The 21,228-nt window shown below is 36.4% G+C and overlaps 1 protein-coding gene across 3 annotated transcripts in view; it reads left to right on the top strand.

The window, feature by feature from the left end:
- The window catches only part of TCF4 (transcription factor 4), a 329,775-nt gene extending 310,000 nt beyond the window's left edge, over positions 1-19,775 (top strand). For 2 of the 3 annotated variants that reach the window (XM_045020695.1, XM_045020696.1), the window contains 5 exons: positions 8,391-8,526; positions 9,844-10,006; positions 12,880-13,109; positions 14,502-14,642; positions 15,179-19,775. In XM_045020695.1, coding sequence (XP_044876630.1) covers positions 8,391-8,526; positions 9,844-10,006; positions 12,880-13,109; positions 14,502-14,638 — 666 coding nt within the window. In that variant the 3' untranslated portion in view covers positions 14,639-14,642; positions 15,179-19,775. The remainder of the gene's footprint in view (positions 1-8,390; positions 8,527-9,843; positions 10,007-12,879; positions 13,110-14,501; positions 14,643-15,178) is intronic. The other variant, XM_045020697.1, reaches the window with a different exon arrangement.
- Positions 19,776-21,228: the final 1,453 nt, after the last annotated feature.

Here is a 21,228-nt window from a genome sequence, read left to right as displayed (position 1 = left end):
AACTGGTTGATTTCTTTTAAAATACTTCAATTGTCTCACCTAGTATGAAAGAAATGCTGTATAAGTGTGGAGGACCAGAACATTGAATTAATGCTCTCTAGGTACTTTATAGTGGAGCATGAATAGAGACTGAGCCAATTGTACCAATAAGATCAGTACCTAAATTAGTCTGCAAAAAGCAAACGCTAAAATATGTAGAATCCTTGTGTACTTAAAGTATCTATAGGCAGAAAGAATTAAGAAAACACATCTCCTCTCGCAGATTATTAACAGCTGTTTGGGAATGGAGATTAACACTGTAATTTTTGCAGCACTAGAAGAAAATTTGTTTGGGAAGTTGGCTCTTCACTTCCAGTCAATGTGTAATGCCAAATAAAACTTCCTTTTGCAGAGCTCATGTTAGAGTTGAGCAAAGTTGTGATTCCCTCAGAAACACTGGATTACCCAAGCCTACCTCCATTAAATAGGACAGAAAGAGTATAGAGAAATGCATGGAGCCTTGCCATGCAGCATTCTATCATACAGTACATAACATGAAAGCCGCTGTTTCGTTCAGACTGCCTCCCTGCCTCTACTTAAGACGTGGCACTCTTTATATATATAAAAACTTAACTTCAGTGTTGCCACTTTTGTCAGCGTTTAAATGGATTTTGCATATGACTTGCTCGCAAAATGCCTTTTCATAAGATATTTGGAAAGCTGCTTAGTATTCTTTGGTACTTTTTTCTGTATTAAGAAAATGTTGAACTTTGCTATTTTTCCTGATTTAATGCCATCCTTAATGTCTTTTCTTTTTTTTTTTAAATCCTTCCTTTTTCTTTTGATCTTATTTATCACTGAGCCACTGGTCATATGGAAATTATTATTGTATAGCATGGAGATGAAAGACTTCAGTGCCGTAAAATAAGAGTGAATAATTTGGACCAATAATGCGCACATAGAGTAAGAGACCATTTGTGTCAAAGTGGCCTGTGTTGTTCCCTTTGTAATATAGCAGTTGAGGTTTATAAGGGCTTTACGAAAATCTGCTTTCTGTCAAACTTATACATTTTGACAATATTAAACACGTTAACATGCATAACTTTACAACTTGTGTGCCACATGTTTTTATTTATCTAATTGGATAACACAAGGTCATCATATTTGTAAAGGTACGAAGGTAGTTGCTCGTTAAATTCATTACCGACTTTAGCTGATCGAACTAATCTCTTCCTAATTGTGATATGTAGTTGTTATCCTGAGATGGGAAATCATTCAGTTGAACGTCCTGCATTTGTAAGCATTAGAAAATACCTGTTAGCATTCCCTTTGCATCTTTGTTTTCAGAGTGGAATTTGTCAAATTCTTTCTGAGTTATATGTTAATACGAATTGTGTGAAGTGCTGTGTCTCAGTATGGGAAGAGTTAATGGTAAACAAAGGGGTACTTTTTCAGCTTTTGTCTGCTACCTGCAATACATGAACTGCAAATGCCCATCTGTGAGCAATCAAAGTAATGTTTGTATGACTGTTTCTCACTTTTATAGATGCACTTTTGGTTTCAGTAGTGTTCCTTCATTTTAGAGAAAATAAGTTTCCTTTCTTTTGATATGATGGAGATATTGACAAGATAATTAAAACTGGAATCTAGCACTCTTGAACTGTCAGGTGTAATTGATATTTCATGGGGAGATTACAATTCAAAGATACCAAAACAGTTTTCTTTGTCAGTGGGTATCTAATTACAGTGAGAACATGTCAACTTTTCTCTTTGTGTTTGCTGAAAAACAAATATCTATCTAATCTACCTATATATTCACACATAGGTTTGTGTGTGACCTCTGCTTAGGTTTTATTTCCAAGTTTAAGGTTCTGATCATACAACTGTAGTTTAAAGATCAGTATTTTGAAAATCAAAGGCATATAGCTGTTCATATTCAACAGGCAGCTAAGGTGAAACTATCCTTTTGCAAACAGTTCACTTATTAATAACACTTTCATGAAGGTGAGGTTAGGTAGTTACATGTCAGTTCCATTAACTAGCTGTTCCTGGACTGCCAAAGCTCTAATCGTGCTGTGCGGTTCTAGAATGATAGTGGAGGAGTAGCTTAGGTCTAAAGCCTGTTTTGGAGACACTTATCTCAGGAGATAGTATTAACAAGGATTGGATAACTGCCAAATGAAATTTAATACATTTTCACATCCATGAAATAGGCTTCTTAAACAAAGAAGCATAATTACTTTCAAAAACGCTTCCTGGAAACAAAGAGAGTGAAAACAGTAAATGTCTTTTTGTTGTTGTTTGTTGATAGCTACAGGATACATACAATGGACCAGTTTTTAAGCAGGACCTCCATTCAAGCCAGTGGGGGTTCTGCGTAAAAATCAATAGCATGATATAGTCCAGTGATATTTACCAGTTTGCATTAAACACCCCACATGTAACAAAATACTAAGAAAGACAGAGACTTGCCAAAGGTCACCTAGCTTAAAGTGCCAGTGTTTGAAATCTGTGAATCATGGGCAAGCTGGAATAAATAAATTATTTATTTATTTATTATTTATTATAACTGCTGAATTCAGTGAACTTGTTACACGCCCTGGCCTTTCCTTTGCCTGTGGGTTAATGAATTATAATTATATTTTTCAACTATTCAGAAAATTAAGAATGCATGAATTTAATTGTTTCTCTTGGCAGATTTTGGAGGAGGATAGTGGGTTGGGTTTTTTGTTTTTTGTTTGTTTTTTTTAATCGAAGGTTGAAACATGATGAATGCACCAGAAGACTAAGTGACCTTTTTCCTTTAATCAAGTTCTAGTTTTAGAAAGTTAATAAAGTCTCAACTTTTCAGACAGTTTCATGTTAGCTTTAACAGAAAACAAAATGTGAATCTTTAAAAAAAAACAAACCAAAAAACCATCAAATGCCACCACACATACACATCTCTTTTGGTATGGTTAAAGCTGTATTCTAGTTCCGATAAACCAAAATCCTAATAGAAAAGACGCTTCTGTTCTAGATACCTCCATGTGCTTTCACATAATAGGTTCTTTTGAGATTTTTTTTTATTCTATCAAAGAATTTTCCCTTTTTCAAACTACTTTTGCAATATATTTTTGAAAATCATATTGTCTGCTATTCTGGTAGGGCTTTGTAAAACCCACAAAAATCTAAATAAAGTCAAAAGGCATAAACCGAAAAGCTTGGTATTCATACTTGAATATCTCTGTACTTTATATAAAAGGTCAAAGGAAATACTGTGAGAACCAGTTCTACCATTATTTCAGCTCATAAAATTTAAAAAAAAATTCCATGAAAGACAAACAAAAATATTGTGCAAGTATCTGTTTTTCCATCTGGGTTTTCTCTACACCCGTCATCCTAATATTGGAACACCTGTCAAAGAGTTTAACGCTAAAAAGTCCAGTAGCCTAATCTTGATCCCCAATTACTCCCAGGTGGTTGGGACTGTGCTTCTACACACTCACGCACACATATAATATGTTTGTTATTCATGAGTTTCTTAACCCCAGGGGCCAAAGTAACACAAGATAAGGTCTTCTCCTGATGTTTTCTTTTAGCTGACAAATCTCAAGGAGAATAGATTTTTTTTTGTTATTATGACTCCCTAAAGGAAATAAACACAAAGAGTTACACGTAAATACTAGAGAACATACTTTGTTTGTTTTTCATCTGCTGAATGTTCAAGTAGGAGTCTGTTTAAAGACAGGTCAATAAATGAAGTATTAATAGAACTTCAAACTGAGCTTGATTGTCTAAAGATAGTATTATTTATAGATCTTCAATCCTGGGCTGGGGGAATGAGTCATATCTTCACTCTGTCTTGGGCAAACCTGTTGTTCATATCACAGACAAAATGGTCATTGGTTGGGGATAGCAGATGGATTGGCATCTGACGTTATTGTTGAAGGACTTAACCACTATTTGCAAATGCGGTTCACAATTTAAGGATATTCCTGGAAGGAACCTTATTTGGTCCTTAAGTCCCAGATGGCTAAGGAGTACATTATTACATCATCACAAGGTAGGGTAACCATGATTTTCTTTCTTCCTTTCATTACTTTAGTTATCAACATCTTTATCATTATTTCAATCCTGTCTAAATAAGGCAATCTTTGAAGGTCCTTCTATCTGTAGTTGCAGCTGGTACCTAATATGGTAGCTGCTCTGCTTAGTAGCGCTGGTCATACCTGTGCACCAAAGACTGTTTTCTTTCTGTATTCAATTGAACTTTAACTGCACTCTTGAACTTTAAGGGATAGTTTAATAAGCCTCTGCCTGTCTTCCTGTGTTCACTCACAACTGTAGAGATCAGCTGATGTGCTTTATCATACAGCTGATAGATATGAATGTCTGATATCTGATGGCAGAATGTTCTCAGTATAGTACAGTTGACTGAAATTCACTTCCTTCGTTGGTTTGACAGACTCTCGGTTTGTCGACATAGATGTTTAGAGTGGTTGGGTTTTTTATACATAGTTACTATTGTTTAGCTAATTTTGGTCTTACAATGTGTGTGTATATGCATGTGTACCTAGATACAATAGTAATTGGCACACTTTTATACTTCAGTAAAATACATTATCTATGGGTAAAAATTTTCTACAGCATCTAAATGACTTTGGAGCCTACATTTCATTGACTTTCAATGAAAGTGCCTAAGTTGCTTCTGAGAATGGGACTTAGGCTCTAAGTAATTTAAGTGCTTTTGAAAATTTGACCATATATATTTAAGGGGGGGGCATTCAGTTCCCATTTACATGCTGGCACTCCCCCGCAAAACTGCCCACCAAGAAAGAAAAGTGTTCAGCTCCAGAACATCAGGTAGTAGACCAAAATGACATCTCTTTTCTCATATAAGCAATTATGGCTGGCACATTTCAACAAAGGAAAGACTGAAGAGAGTTTTATTCATAACATTTTCTGAGCAGCTCCACCCTTCTGTCTTTCCATTTCCAATTTAAGGGATTCATCGTGGCTCTCAGGACATAGAATGCAAAGGACATTTTACATAAAAGTAAAGTTCAGTGTGGTGTCTCTGGATCAGTCTTTGCCCCCTCAAATCAAGGTGACTGGTTATGTACTTAGGACTGAAGGATAAAAGTGCTTGTGCATTTTATGTCAGGAGGTATCTCAAAAGACAATAAAGCCACTTTACTTTTGGTTAAGTGCTCTGATTGGGTTAATGCTGCCATCAAAGTACCGGTATTCAGCCACTGCTGCAGTGAATTTATGCTATTTATTTATCATCTACCTAGCAACAACTATGGGATGCTAGGCTTGGTAAAGTCACCAAAGATAGATCCTGACCACAGGTTCCTACAGTCGAAATAGATGTAGATGAGAGAAAGAGAGGGGTAATGTCAAAAGGCAGAAATAAAGCAGCAATGTTAAGCATAAGTTGGTGTAGTTCATGGTTCTTTTTAACTGTTTTTGAGGAGACGACTAGGGTTTATAGAACTCATGGAAGGAAGCATGTTTTGAGGGGGGATTTGAAGAAGATGAGGTATTGTAGGCAAGGGAGAAGTCCGAGACATAAGGGAAAGTAAGGGAGTGTGAGAGTGACATAAAGTGTGCAGTTATATACGTTGTTTGGTTAGATTGAAATAACTGAATGTGGGAACAGAGAAAGATAAAATGATAAATGATTAATCCCCAAGTTATTCTAAAAGATGTATCCAAAATACACTGAAGAACTTTTGTAGTATATCTCTTGGTCCCTCCAGGAGTGCCAGGTGCAGTACAGTGTCCTGGCATTTAACAGACTTAAATGAACTACAGATTTTCATAAATGAAATATCCAAAAAGATAGAACATGCAGATGATCACATAATTATATTTTATACCAATGAACAGAGTGGAGTAGAGTCAATATTCTTGGGTCAAACTCAGCCCTGCCAAAACTCTGTTGCAGTTGATGGACCTAGCCAGGTAAAATATACGTTTTTTGTGTTTTGAAGGCCCCAAAGTCTGAAGCTTTACAATGCCCAGATGGATCTTTCTGACTGCCACTCATATCACAGAAAGTGAGATAACCCTTCCTGGGCAGAGTTGAGAACATTGGCGTAATGGATCAACAGATGATAAAACCAGGTCTTTCCCTAATGTATGGCTTATGGCCAGTTCACTGCAACAAGTGTTTGTTAATCTCAACAGACTTGCTAGATTTGTGGGCAGTAAAAGAGGAAATATAAATAGACAGACTTGCCTATTTATTTGTGAGAAATGTGATGATATTACTTCCAAATTTTCTTGTGAAGCTGAAGAAGAGGATAAATCTGCGGCTTTTCTTAGTAGTTTTTATTAGAACTGGTTAAAAAAATGTCATTTTCACTAAAATAGTTGTCAACAATTTCATCCCTTTTTCTCTAAATTCAAGATTTCAATACAATCATCAAACTTGTAAATTTTGGATTTTTTCAGCCAGCTCTCCTTGTTTTATGATAAAACCATAGACTATATCATTAGGGAACTCAGTCAAAATGAACACTCAGCATCATGTGTGCTGGATTTAGCCATCCTAGTTACAGTCTTACTGTCAACTACAATTTGGCCAAAAGGAGGTAGACATTTTGAATGGGATGACATGTCTGCCAAAGTATATCAACACCTTCAAAAGAAGTCTGGTGGTTGTTTTCCAAGTGAAAGTGTCATCATTTAGCGTGAAACCAAACGGATTCCTACACTTGTCCCCCAAGTTTTACCACAGAAAATCCTCTACAGTTTACAGAACCTTAACTCTATCTATCTCCAGATAAAGTATGTTTAGCTACCATATTTTCCTTTCACAAATAAGAAGCTGCTCTTAAGGGCCCTTTTTTTATCAGGGTGCTCCTCACTAAATTTCTCTCCTGAATCTTTGAGATTCTTGAAACATCTTGTATCTTATGTGCAACACTATTCCTATGGTGGTGGCATTTTAGATCTCTAGACTCATAAGCTACACCACCTTCTTTTTTCTTGTAACCAAATATATGAGTAAATGTACTAATTTTCCAAAGTCTCCTCTTGAGATATCATGTTTTAAAAATTAAAGTGTTTAAAAAAGGGGAGTGTTTTTATCTCTGTTATATTACACTGGCTTTTTGATTATCTGAATTTAATCTGAAAATAAAAGTTTTTCTTGAGTCCTCTTTGGAAATGTTCCCTTTTATGTTTCTTACTGTGATCTTGTCTTGCTGGTAACAATCAGACTATATTATCTTGTAAGTCTGATTAGAAACACTTTTTAGTACTCCAGGAGTACTGAACCATGGATAATACTTTTTGAGAATGAAGAGTCACCTAGGGTTCTCTACGCAGTGTATAATCTGTGGAGACACGTTTCATCCAGTGGGTAGGATCAGCACCTGAGAATGTCCAGAATGAAAACTGTTACATGTAGAAATGTTGGTTTATACCATTCAAGGTGCTGTTTGGCTTTAAGGTATGTCTTAACTTAAGAAATGTAAGAGATTGCTCCCTGCAATTCCAGTGGTGTACTATAGAGGCTCTTTGAAATCAGAGTGCCTATTCACAGCTTCTGAGAATTCTGCTCTAGGAGTAAATAACTGTCCTTCCTTACCATCCATTGTATTTTGCTCTATGACAATTTTAGCTTATTAAGTGCATCAATGAGCCGCGTACATGGAAAATAATGGATGTATTTCCATTGTGCCTGCACTGTCAGCTAAGATGATGGCATTACTGGTGTGTTTAATAAAACCTTTATTGGTATATTACCCGGAGTCATGGTGTTGGCAGGAATGGTGCCCCTTTGGATTTGGAACTCTATGGTTAATGAAATACAGTGAACATTAATTTGGAATGGGCTCCTAGCTTTGGAAAGCCAGGTGATGTTTTATTATATCTGTGCCGAATAGGGGCTGTGTCAGATACTGCTGTAGCTTCCGCTGTCAGAGGCTTAGCTGGCATTATGGAAAAAAAAAATGGCAGGCTTGAGAATCTTATCCCCTGAAATGAAAGTTGAATGCCAAATTTAAATTCCTGCAGGATTTCCGATAGCAATGGGGGAATTGAGAAGCCCACAATTAAGCATATGGGCATTAAGATAATTGTCAGATCTGTTGGCGGACATGATAGAAGACAGATGGGTATGAATCAGTGCGCTCCACTGCAGCACCCTGGGAGACAATTTGACGTTTTACCTGCCTGAGCTACTCTGCCATATTTGTCACTAAATGTGCTGCACAGCATCTTCTTGAGTGTTAAGTGGTTTTGCATATTATGTAGATATACAGTACATCGGCGCCCTCTAGTGAAAAAGCTACAGGGAACATTATTTTTAGATGTCTGCCTTTCTGTTTAGTCTCTCTTCACTGTCTGAGGAACTTGTTACATCCGTATTCACCTTCATATCACATTAAACTCTGTGACTCTTCTCTTTACAGGTTGGAGCTCATCGTGAAGATGGTGTCGGTCTGCGTGGCAGCCATTCGCTTGTGCCAAATCAGGTTCCAGTTCCACAGCTACCAGTTCAGTCTGCTACTTCCCCTGATTTAAATCCACCCCAAGATCCTTACAGGGGTAGGTACACCAAAATACTGTCAGGACACTGCCGTGTGGCAGTCTTAAATGCTTGTATTTTTACATTAAAAAACTTTAATTATACATGCTACCATGATTGGAATTGAGTCTACTTGGAACTTGGATTCATAGTAGTGATCACTCAAATACACAATGAGACCATAGTGCAGCTTGAGTGGGAGGAGAGAGTCAGGAGTAACATGATATATAGTTCTGATTAATCCAGACATCCTATCTGGTATGCTGTAGTAATCACAGTTACAAGCATCCAAGCAATTTAGCCCAGGACAGCAAGTTCTAGTACTAACATAACTCAAGCAGTAGAGAAATGTAGAAACTGTTTTAGGATGCAAAATCAAAAAGAGTAAACTTAAGATCCTGCGGTTCCATTACACACAGAATTCCCATTGACTTCAGTTAGATGCGAGGAAAAATACCAAAGTGATTTTAATTGTATTACAGTATTTGCTGTGCTTTGTGAATCCTGTAAGATTTATATGTATAGATGCAGTATTGTTTCAAAATACGTGTGAAACTAACTGAACCTCCTAGAGTACATCTAGGGTCTATCTTTATTCCTAGAGGCTGCTAATTTTACAATTAAAGTATGGAAGAAACAACTCAAAATTTCTTTTATGATGGCTTACAAGCTCTTACTCATTCTTCGTGGCTAAGGTATTTTGATTATTTTATGGGAATGGCATATTAAGAATTTTTTTAAGAAGAAGAAACTTTGTCTAGTGTTTAAACAAAGAACTGGGTCTTATTACACAGCCAATCCACTGGCTTAATGTGTGAGGCTGGTGAAGATCACGAACTCTGTGTGTGTCAGTTTCCCTTCTGTAAAATGGGAATGATACAGGTAATGAATCTGTAAAGCAACTTCAGATCCTTGAATGGAAGGTGCTATAGAGGGGCAGTCTTTTATTACTATTTCTTGTTAAATCATTGCTCAAGGAAAAAGCTTAGTGCAATAGCTCATAGACACTTGGGTTCTTAATCAGAACATGAGGTGTGTGATTTCCATGATTATGATTTTAATTGCAATTTAGTTGATGTTTGGTAGACAGTGAAATTATCATCTATTCCAGAAAGATTGCAAAGTGGAATTGAGCCTCACAGCCAGTGCTGAAAAATGGTTTCAGCAGCTGCATTCTTGAAACTCCCTTCTGCACCAGTCAGTCCAAGTGAGTGGCTGTAAGAACAGACGGGAACACAGATCCAACAATAGGTGGCATTAATAAGGAACGTACATGCAAATGCATTCAAACCTTTGCTTAAACATTGGTAACAGAAAATCACTGTGTTTTCCCATAGGTATGCCAACTGGACTGCAAGGGCAGAGTGTATCTTCAGGCAGCTCTGAAATCAAATCTGACGACGAAGGAGACGAAAACCTTCAGGACACAAAATCTTCTGAGGACAAGAAACTAGACGATGACAAGAAGGATATCAAATCAATTACTAGGTCAAGATCTAGGTAACAGTATATAATAGTGTCGCTTCATTTAATTCCTTTATTGGATTTTGATGAAGTGAACAGAACAGGAAGAAACTCATGAGTTTTTTCCTGGCAGGTAAAACCACAGCCTAAGAGGAAACTGAAGGCATGTTCTGGTAGTACTAACAGTATCATTTCAGATACTTGTACTCCAGACTTCCTAAAATTCCTTTCAAATCATGAAATTGGACACTAAGCAAATTATCCCCAATATAAATTTTTTATAAGATTAAAATATGCTTAGCAGATTGCTTTTCATCCACACCTCTGCTTAAAAATTGGAATAAAATATTTATTTTCACTTTTTAATGTATGGTTCTCAGAACAGATCATATTTGCATGACAGTTTACCAGTGTCCAACATACTGTACTCTTGTCTCTTACATTTTTAAATAAATCCATTAGGCCAGATCCTGTTTTAATGTAAATCAACATAGCTTCATAGCACTAACTGGAGCTATGCCTGTTTATGCCAGCCCTTTGTCTTGATTTTAGGAGAAGCTGGGTGTTCATATCATATCCTGCTCCCAAGAATGACTTGGTATCTTTATATAGACAAACATTTCTCCCCTGCAGGCATCAATGGCCATGAAATGCATGATTATACTTGGATTGCCACTGGGGCTAAATATGTTCTGCATGCTATATAAAATATTACAAAGTATTAGTGAAGGCATATCCTTGGATTTTATCATCTTGGACCTTATGTCCTTCGTGAATGTTACTCACATGCATAGAAGCCCTAAGCACTAACCACCAGGATAAAGGAGAAGTTTCCTACTACAATAATATCTAATGGCCAGTCAAGGCTGAGTTCTATGTTGGGACCTGGTGTATGGAGTCAAGCATTTGATTTTCACCTTATGGTCCTATATCAAAGCTAAGAATACCAGTAAACTTGAAATTCAGGTCCTCTCCTGGTTTGGTTTGGTTTTTAAATAAAAAAGATAAATCCAAGTTTGAGGCTGTCGCTTCTCCTTCAAAACAACACTGTCTTGGATACTGTCTGAAAATGGGAAGCTTGTGAATAAGATCAATCATCTTTATTCCAAAAACACTAGTTCAGTAGCACAGAGCAAGCATTTTGCTCTTAAAAAAAACATTATTCTCAGGCACTCATTGATTTCTACAAATATTAATTACATATACATCTATTATGATCAGAGTAAAAAGTATGACACTTGAGGTTTTCTCATAATAAATGATGTGTTGTAAAAATCATATTTAAAAGAGGTACTTTCATGTCCATATATGATATGGCAAGACAAAAGCACCTTTATGCTGCTGCAGGGTGATCTTCTCAGTTCTTGTTAATTTAACAAGTAGGCTGTCACTTATGCATATTAATGTGTGCTTTGAAGCTTTTGTAAACTGTTATTTTTGTTTTTAAGAACCTTGCAACTTTAAAAGGTTACTCTTGCTATTTAGTTATACTTCTAAATACATGTTGTGTTAGGGCTGTTAAACTTACCAATATATTTGCATAACCAATTTAAAATATGTATTAGCCACTGAGTCACTGGAAAATATGTGTTCAGTTTAAAATCATTGTCATTATGTTTAGGATAGAAACAGGTTTTATTGCACAAAATGATGCAGAAATTAAACTTAGGGCTCTATCCAGTTGTAAATTACACCGAAATTTCACGGGCCTTCCTGACTATGTTGTCTCTACATACTGTTTGCCACTTGATAGTGCTTGTATGCGTCCTAATCCATCTATTTGTAGCTTTCCACGTCTGTTAACACAGGTGGCATCAGACTTTGCCAAGCCAAATACAGTATTCCCCTCCACCTCACCCCCCCCATACACACACACATACACACACACACCGTCTAAATGACAGGGGCTGGTCCTTCCAGAATGGCCTCACAGATAACTAAACTGAAAAAATTCTAAAGTGTCCCCCTTCTGGCTGAGGTTTGTTATTTCTGAGCTGCCCAGACCTGAGAGCCCCATTTTATACCACGTTATTGGATAGCAGCAGATAAAGTAGCCCACCCATCAATTATAGAAGAATAAGGGGCCTTTATCTGACTCATGAAGCCACTCACAATGGCATTGATAGGGAATGGGATAGGTAGCCATTGGCACCATGCCCAGAATTGTAGGGTAAAAGAGTTATAATCTGCATGCACGTCACTAATCACAGTCACATGATCCTGCTCTGCTCCTACCTTTTAATCATGCAAGACAGTAAGCTAACACATTACATTAACTCCTCAGCTCCTTGGTAAGGACATTCTATTACTTTCCTTTTAGTCCTGCACAGAGGATCTCCTTTCCCTTGTGTGACCCAAAGGGCTATATATAATTTCAGCTGCATAGACCCTGTAACGATTACTATAGTCCTTGCTTAAGAATACCAAATATAAAAAAATGACTGGAGCTTGATTTGGTTTAAGACTGGTGTGTTCACTGTGAGTTCAAAGTGCAACGTGAAATGTAAAGGAGTTGTAGTTAAAATATCAATTGCGTAGGTTCCCAGGATTTGTCATGCATGCATATGTAACAATACCGGCTGTGGTGCTGCTTTGTAAAATATGTCATTGAAAAGTACTGTTTTCTCTTGTTGTTACTAGCAGAGGCCATTGTATTCTGTTTTCTTTAGCTGGTAAAGGCTTCAATACAAACCCAGGAGCTCTACTCAGAGCAAACTTTATAGAGAGATTTAAATATGATTATCAGCAAGATAATATATATGGAGCGAAGGCTTATTGGCAAGTTAGAATTAGCCAGAAAATTGCTGCCTGTGCATTGCAGCAGTGGTTTAGGATGAAATCTGTTTAAAAAGTCTGCCTTACTTTTTCCCCACACCATTAGAAAATACCGTGTTCCTTTTGTCTCTCAGCAATAACGATGATGAAGACCTTACACCAGAGCAGAAGGCAGAGCGAGAGAAGGAAAGGAGAATGGCCAACAATGCTCGTGAGCGCCTACGCGTGCGTGACATCAATGAGGCTTTCAAGGAGTTGGGCCGGATGGTACAACTCCATCTGAAGAGTGACAAGCCCCAAACCAAACTCCTGATTCTACACCAGGCTGTGGCTGTCATCCTCAGCTTAGAACAGCAAGTCAGAGGTCAGTGTCCCAGTTCTCTCCTGCAACAGGTTATATATCCAGCAGCATTTAGCTCCATTGGTTCTCAAGAATCATTGTAAGGTGTTGTAGGTACTTATGAAAACAGACTTTTATGCGCAAATGCATGTATAATAGCACAAGAAAAATTCTTTAGTTTGGTCATTATCTCCAGTTCTTAGAAAAACTCTCCTTTTGCTTTCCATTAGATTTAGAACTCTAGGTTTTGGAATACATAAAGTGTCATGTCGGTAGCCTGCTTTTCGTCCGTCTCCCTTTTTGGCTGATCAGTGTTGCAAGGCTGTGTGAGTGTACATGAAATGAAACAATAGTAAATTAACCCTTCAGCACTGTCTATTCCAAAGCTGTTGCAGCTAAACACTAATACATTCACAGCAGGAAAATCTGATTCCCAGAACCAGGAGGCAAAAATAATTGAGAAATTATCAATTATTTTTAACATTGAAAAATACTTCCAAAACAAAATGTACAGTATTACACTATAATGTACCACGTGGAAAAATCTGATTTAAAAATGCTTCCTGTTACCTAAAAGAAGACAAGGTGGTCACTCTGTAAATTGCCAACTTCCAGAAAATGTTACCACATCTTCTTCAATTCCTCTAGCTCTTCAGTCATGTTAAAACAAACCCTTTTGAGGTTAGCCAGGCCTGTCTAACATACAGTACCAGTCTGTAATACTTGGTGATACAGAGATTCTTCTAAAAATGCACTCAAGCCCACAACACTAACATCTGGCATCCAATCCAGGTGTTGTACCTTAAAGTTCCTGGGTTTCAAGGTTCCAGTTCAGCATATTATGGAGACAGGTCCTATCTGCATGATTCAGGTCGAGTCTGAGCTCACTATCTCACTGTTTGGGAGTGCATGGATCTGGGGTTCCAATTCAACATTGTGGTTCTAGACTTATTTTCCATTTTTGAAATTATCTTTTGGAAGTCTGACCTTAAAGAGGAAGGCAGTTTAGTCTTTGACACGCATCCCTGATATTCCCAATATTCAAATTTTGAGTTACTTAGAAATAGCCAAGATATAATATTAAGCTTGGTGAACCCCTTGGCCATTGCATAAACATGAAGGTATTTGCAAAATGTACGTACTAAGCTGTACTGCTTAAAAGCACCAAAGCCTCTATCACAAATGCCACCCTTTACATTTCTATACCTTGAAAGAAATATTCTAATGACAAAGACTTCATGTTATAAAGAAAATTAGATGTTCACTTGTAAAACACGCTCTAAAGCTTTTAAAGTATATTGGAAATCTATAAGAAGTAACTGATAAATTAATTGTGTCGGATGCAGATTCAGTGAACAAATCGTTTTGGTATAAATCTTAACATATTTGAAATGGCCTTTTGCTCCAATTCAACAGAAAGGAATCTGAATCCTAAAGCAGCATGTCTGAAAAGAAGGGAAGAAGAGAAAGTGTCTTCAGATCCCCCTCCACTTTCCTTGGCAGGACCCCATCCTGGGATGGGAGATGCATCCAATCATATGGGACAGATGTAAAAAGGCAAGTTCATTTTCAGCAGTGAGCAAAGCACAATACATACACAAGTAATTCTGCAAAAGACACCAAATACAGAGTCATTCTGTAGACTCTGGACCAGATTGGGAGTGGGAGTGAGGGTTCAAAAAAGGAGATAAATTCATGGAGGATAGGTCCATAAATGGCTATTAGCCAGGATGGACAAGGACAGTGTCCCTAGCCTCTGTTTGCCAGAAGTTGGGAATGGATGACAGGGGATGGCTCACTTGATGTTTACCTGTTCTGTTCATTCCCTCTGGGACACCTGGCATTGGCCACTGTCAGAAGACTGGGTGCTGGGCTAGATGGACCTTTGGTCTGACTCAGTATGGCCATTCTTATGGTTGCATATGTGCAACTAGGAATAAAATTAGGCCATCCTTATAAAATTTATTTAAATTTAATCATCTTGAACCTGCACTTAGATTTCCAATAATACGTTCAAATAATTTATTGAAAGAAGATAAAGTTGTGTGTATTCAACAATACTTGACTAATTTATTTTTTCACTTCCTTCACAGGTCCAAGTTGCCACATTTCTTCATTTAAACAAGAGACCACTTCCTTAACAGCTGTATTATCTTAATCCCACATAAACACTTCTCCTTAACCCCTTTTTTGTAATATAAGACAAGTCTGAGTAGTTAAGAATCACAGACGCAAGAGATATCAGCATTCCCGATTATTAAACAAAAGCAAAAAGTGCAACTTGAGGGACGACTCTCTTTAACATATCATTCAGAATGTTTAAAGCAGTATGTTACGAGCTGTAAATGCACAGCCTAGAGACTGAATGGCAATCTTCTCCACACTGTGGGACAATGCATTTGTGCCTAAACTTCTTTTGGAAAAAAAAATATAATTAATTTGTAAGTCTGAAAAAAAATATTTAATTTAAAATTGTAAACTTGCAATAATGAAAAAGTGTACTTCTGAAGAAAAAAATGAACGTTTCTGTTGGTGTGCTAGACAGCTAGTGTTTATACTTACTGGATAGTAAAAGGGAAGCTTTGCTGCCCAGATATTTACAAAACCAGCAAACGTCCTAATGAAAACTGAAGTGATGACATTAGCCATTCCTTAGGGTAGGAGGAACAGATGGATCTTATAGACCTATGACAAATATATATATATAAATATATATATAAATATATATTAAAAATTTAGTGAATATGGTAAGCTTTTGTTCATTTGTTTCAGACTTTTTTGCTCCTGTAAAAAAATAGTACTGATTAACTTTTTTAAAAAGAAGATTTTACTGTAAATAAGGATTTTTTGGTCTTATTTCTGTCCCGCTCCCCTGTTTTTGTTATTGTAACCTGTAGTGCCAACTCTGTCTCTGGAGGGGTAGTGCAGGCTGAAACGCTGACCCTGACGTTGCTTCTCATTCATAAGTAGGTAGAGAGTTGTTTCTCCAGTCTTTTAGGAACACAGGACTTTAAAGTCTCACCATGTGTAGATATTACAGGCTGCATTACTGAGACGTGGCAAAATGAGTTTGTCTGAATCGTAATGTTGCTCTTGTTGACCCTGTTCTGGGATTTTCAGAGGTACAAGGTTAGAATGCTACAATGTTACCACTGTGCCTTCCAATGTTTATATCATCAGAAACATTACATAATCAAAGTGGCTGTGATTTAACAAACCAATTAAAGTGTTACCTATGTGTGTAGCCTAAATAGTGTGCAGTGAGGCGTTTCTGAATACACGGTCAGATTTTTTGGGGGGTGGGGAAAAAAACATCAATTGGGAAAATTGCAAGCAGTGTGACCAATTTGATTGACTTCCTTTTTTCATTCTTTTCTTGTTTTCAAGTGGATTACTTAAATGTAGACCACTTGCTGCCTCCTCCTTCATTTGCAAAATGCCAATATTCAGTCATCATGCAACATTATAACAAGCCTTATGAGTCCTAAAGCATTAAGTTGCACTTTCTTGAGGAGGAGGTAGGTGGGTGGTACAGTATTTCTCTGGCCAGTATGAATGAAGTTTTTACTTAACATATTTAATAGTAACATAGATCAAACTATGGCACAGCAACTCATCAGACAACTAGCTTTGAAGTCTGGGCACAACTGAACCAACTTCCATAGTGGATCTTATAATGATTGACTTTGTGTACAGTACAATTAACAGATAGTGCTCCTAGTTAAGTATTTGTCAGCATCCTTTTGTCTCTAATTCTAGTTTCTATTTTTACAGCCACACAAACCTGGCATGTATTTTAAATAAAATCTCCCCGTTCAAGTAGATTTTCCACCTATCAGCACTGAGTAAATGCCATAAATCCATCAAAACGGTCTAAATGTTCCATCTGTTCTCCTGTTTTGCCAGTTATATAGTAATGAAAAATACATTTGTAAATTTTATGCAACAAATGGCAAGCGTATCATTATTTTGAAATCGTGTATGTAAAAGTTATATTTTTACATGTAGACTCTTGTTATTATGTGTTTTAATACATTGTATCAGTTTTTTGTTTAAAAACAATCTGTGTGGTTGAAAAAAGTCTCATTTAAATGAAATAGTGAGATACAAGAATCTGAATTTTATGTTTGTTTCTGAAAACGTAAAGAACAAATATGATAGTTAACATGTGATCACCTACATACCCCTAAACATTTTGATTAGCTGCGTGCGTGTTGAAACCTGTAAATATGTTCAGTAGTGGGAAAATTTAAAATGCTTTGATTTGTTGATAAGTTTCTCAAATGTGGAGGTGGATTACGCCATTAGGTATACACAATAGAGCAGCAGGCACAAGGTTTAATTCAGAATTACAAATGAATATTATTTTTAAAATGCTGGACTTTTAACAGGCCTGGTTTATATGAAAATGGCTGTGATAAAGATTAATCTCACTCATTGTTAATGATAACTATGCTTTTGAGTGCTGGAATAAATTGCCTCGGGAGGTTGTAGAATCTCCATCTCTGGAGATATTTAAGAGTAGGTTAGATAAATGTCTATCAGTATTTGATCCTGCCATGAGGCAGGGGACTGGACTCGATGACCTCTCGAGGTCCCTTCCAGTCCTAGAATCTATGAATCTATCCTTAAGGTTTCTCTTTATCAGTATCATATGCATTGACACTGTCTATGATATGAAGAGTGAAACAACAATGAACAAACCATATATTTTTGCAGGCAAATTATAACCCAGCAGATCATATTCACTTTTATCTATACATGTACACATCAGGTTTAGGGAATGAAAATAGCCCTTTGACTATTGGAGAATTTTAAGAGCGTGGTTTCTGATAACTATTATCAGAAAATGCATTATAAAACCAAATTAATGTTAACTCTTAAAAAATCTGAACAAAAATAAATGTTTGCCTTTATTGACATTTTTAATAAAACTTGGAGTGAGGGTTTTCTTTGTATTTTTTGTCTTTACATTTGTCTCTCACTCAAATTGAGTAGAAGTTTCAGTTTTTAGCCACCAGTTTTGGTGAACTGTATCACTCAATAAGGTGGTGATTTTATAGCAAACTTCCCTTTTAGAAATAAAATAGCCTTCATCCACACTAGGTTTAACTGTGCGGATGCCTCGATACCACTCAGATTCTGGATAGTCTGAGACTAAAAAGAAAAAAAAATGAACAAGCAAGTGTGTAGTGTTTGAATTTTTTTTTCTTTTCATTATTTCCCATCCCAAGGGAGGAATTATTGTCCCACGCTGGATTTGTCACAGGTTTTTAGCTGATGACACTAAGATTGTAGAAGGCTGTGTATTATATGGTAATAAACCTGGCTTAGAAACACTGACTAAAATAGCAGCTTTTTAATAAATGATCCACCTCCACATTCAAGTAATTTATGACTATGCTGAATAGGGAATCTGTTCATCTAGAACTTTTTAACCATTTGTCTTCTGTGTAGCTGCAAGGAACACTAACGTTTATACAACTGTCAGTCCTACCAGTGATGCAACTTGTACTGATTCAGTCTTCCGATTTTTGGGGGGGTGGGAGAGGATGGGGAGTCAGGGAGAGGAAAGTTTCATCTTTGTATCCACCAGGCAGAATCTGATCTGTGTCAAGAAGTGAACTATACAGTATATTGCCAGGAATGAAGAGATTTTGGCGGAAACAAGCACAAAAAATAAAAATTAGTCCACTGGTTGACTGGGGGTGGGGGGGGTGGAATATGATTAATTCCAACACATGGGGCACCATGGCCTTTTGGGGCCTATCTTTTTGTTTTGTTTATGTTTTGTTTGTTTTTTAAAGACATGTTCTTTCTCATGGGACTTGAAGTTGATTCATATTTGTGCAGTGCTGGTTTGACCATACTCATTTCAAGTATTATAGACTTATGTAATGGTGAAAATATATGAACTGTGGCCTTTTTCATTCTTGTTACTTGTGATGCAATTAAGTGAAGATAAGAAAAAAAAAACAGCAGAGATTTACCATGTATCAGTGCCTGGCTTTTTGTTATAAAGCTTCGTTTGTCTAGTGCTCTTTTTGCTATAAAATAGACTGTAGTACACCCTAGTAGGAAAAAAAAACCCTAAATTTAAAAATAAAAATATATTTGGCTTATTTTTCACAGGAGCAATCCTTTTATACCATGAATATTATGGGAAAAAATTGTCAGATTCTGAATATTTCTTCTTTGTAGATTTTTGGAATCATTCTGAGTAAAAGTTTGTTACTTTATTTTACTATTTAAAAGATGTTATTTTACCATGTGTTACTGAGATGAAACTGTATGGTAGCTTTTTTTTTTTTAGTTGTAGGTCGCAACAGGGGGAATTTTGCGACTGTTCACATAGCTACAGCAGTAAAAACAAAACAACAAAAAAAATGGGAAAAAATGAAAAAAAGGGAAAAAGATTTTTAAAAAAAGATAAACAGTTACACCTTGTTTTCAATGTGTGGCTGAGTGCCTCGATTTTTTCATGTTTTTGGTGTATTTCTTATTTGTAGAAGTGTCCAAACAGGTTGTGTGCTGGAGTTCCTTCAAGAACATAAAAAAACAAAACAAAAAAAAAACAAAAAAAAATACACAGCTTGGTGTAGGCCATTACCTGTTTCTCATCTGTAGTTATTCGATGCCGTCATGTACATGACCGTTCTGTAGCAATAAATGTGCCATTTTTATAAACTGTTTCCGACACTTTTGTTTCATTTCATTTTGCATTATCCATATCCATAGGTGCTGCAGGAAGTGGTATTGGTGATCACTAGATGGCATTATTCCCTCTGAGTAAACCAATGGCGTTATGCTGCCACTGTGGTGTTGGAGGTATTATGTTTCAGATGAGACGTAAAACGGGTCTGGACCACCTGATTATTAAAGGTCCCATAGAATTTTGTTTTGGTAAAAGTAAAAGGTGTTCACTTTCACTCAGGTTTCTTTGCCAAATTCCATCTTGGATCATTTCAATTTGCTTACTTAGTGTCCCCAGTTATTTTAATAGAAAACAGTGTTCTTTATTTGTGACCTAAATTGTTGTGTTGTGATGCTACACTGTAAACTAATTTCAGTATTTCAACCCATAGATGGCTGCACTTCAGTGTAATTTTAAATCTGTTGGTAATATTTGTAAAGCACTTCCAGGTCCTCTTGGATGAAAGTGCTATATAAATGTAAGATCATTTTCACTCTCATTATCATATAGCTCTGATTCTATTCTGTAAGTAAAACATCTGTATTTCACCTTAAAACTATTTCAGCCATTGAAAGAATATTAAGCATGTTACACCAAGGAAAAAGTGTCATAAAAATCGTACTGGGACACATGGAAACCAAAACCAAAGCAAAATTCCTAAAGCAGTAACCCACTGGAAAAATACATTGAATCTGTAAAATTTGAAGCTATGCATTTGAAGAAATATAAACTGTACTAGTACTTTGATATGCTGCAGATTGCCATGTCCAGTCAGTTTTCACCTTACAAGATCAGTATTTCAGCTGTTTGGCAGAACTTTCTCTGCTACATTTTTGCATTTAGAGCTGAGTTAAGACCTGAGATGAATGATCATTAGAAGTTGAATATTGTAAACCCACAATCACTATTTCATTGTATTAACATTTTTACAAAAATAACTTCTGATTGGCCCCGTTGCATCTTATCAATCCAGATGTGTACCACAGTTTTCCAGTTTGTACATACTACTTGCATCACCTATTATAAAAGGAAAAGTTGTACAGATTAAAATGATTGTTGCATAAAGCACTGTAAGTGATATTTTTGTAGAATGGATATTGACCGTCTTTTGGAGCAGCTAGAGATTCTGGTTGTACACAACATTTGTATAACATTCAAGATATACATGAAATTCCATTGCAATTCGGCATGTAGGATTTATTTATCCTATGCAATCGGTAAATTTGGGATCTTTTTCAACTATCATTCTCTGTATTATTGCGAGTGTGATGTAACAATTGCAATATTTTCACCCCAAGGAAAATGTTACTAACCCAGTTCATTAATGGTCCTCTATAACAAAATGTGGGGACTTTGGTTTGAGTGTTCATATTTTAAAATGTCATGGAAATTCCAAAGAATTTAGATAGCACCTTTAATCTTACATATATTTTGGAGTGACATGTTGTT

This window comes from Mauremys mutica, chromosome 6, assembly GCF_020497125.1.
Source record: "Mauremys mutica isolate MM-2020 ecotype Southern chromosome 6, ASM2049712v1, whole genome shotgun sequence".
Taxonomy (NCBI): Eukaryota; Metazoa; Chordata; order Testudines; family Geoemydidae; genus Mauremys; species Mauremys mutica.
This window is presented reverse-complemented; position numbering and strand designations above follow the sequence as displayed.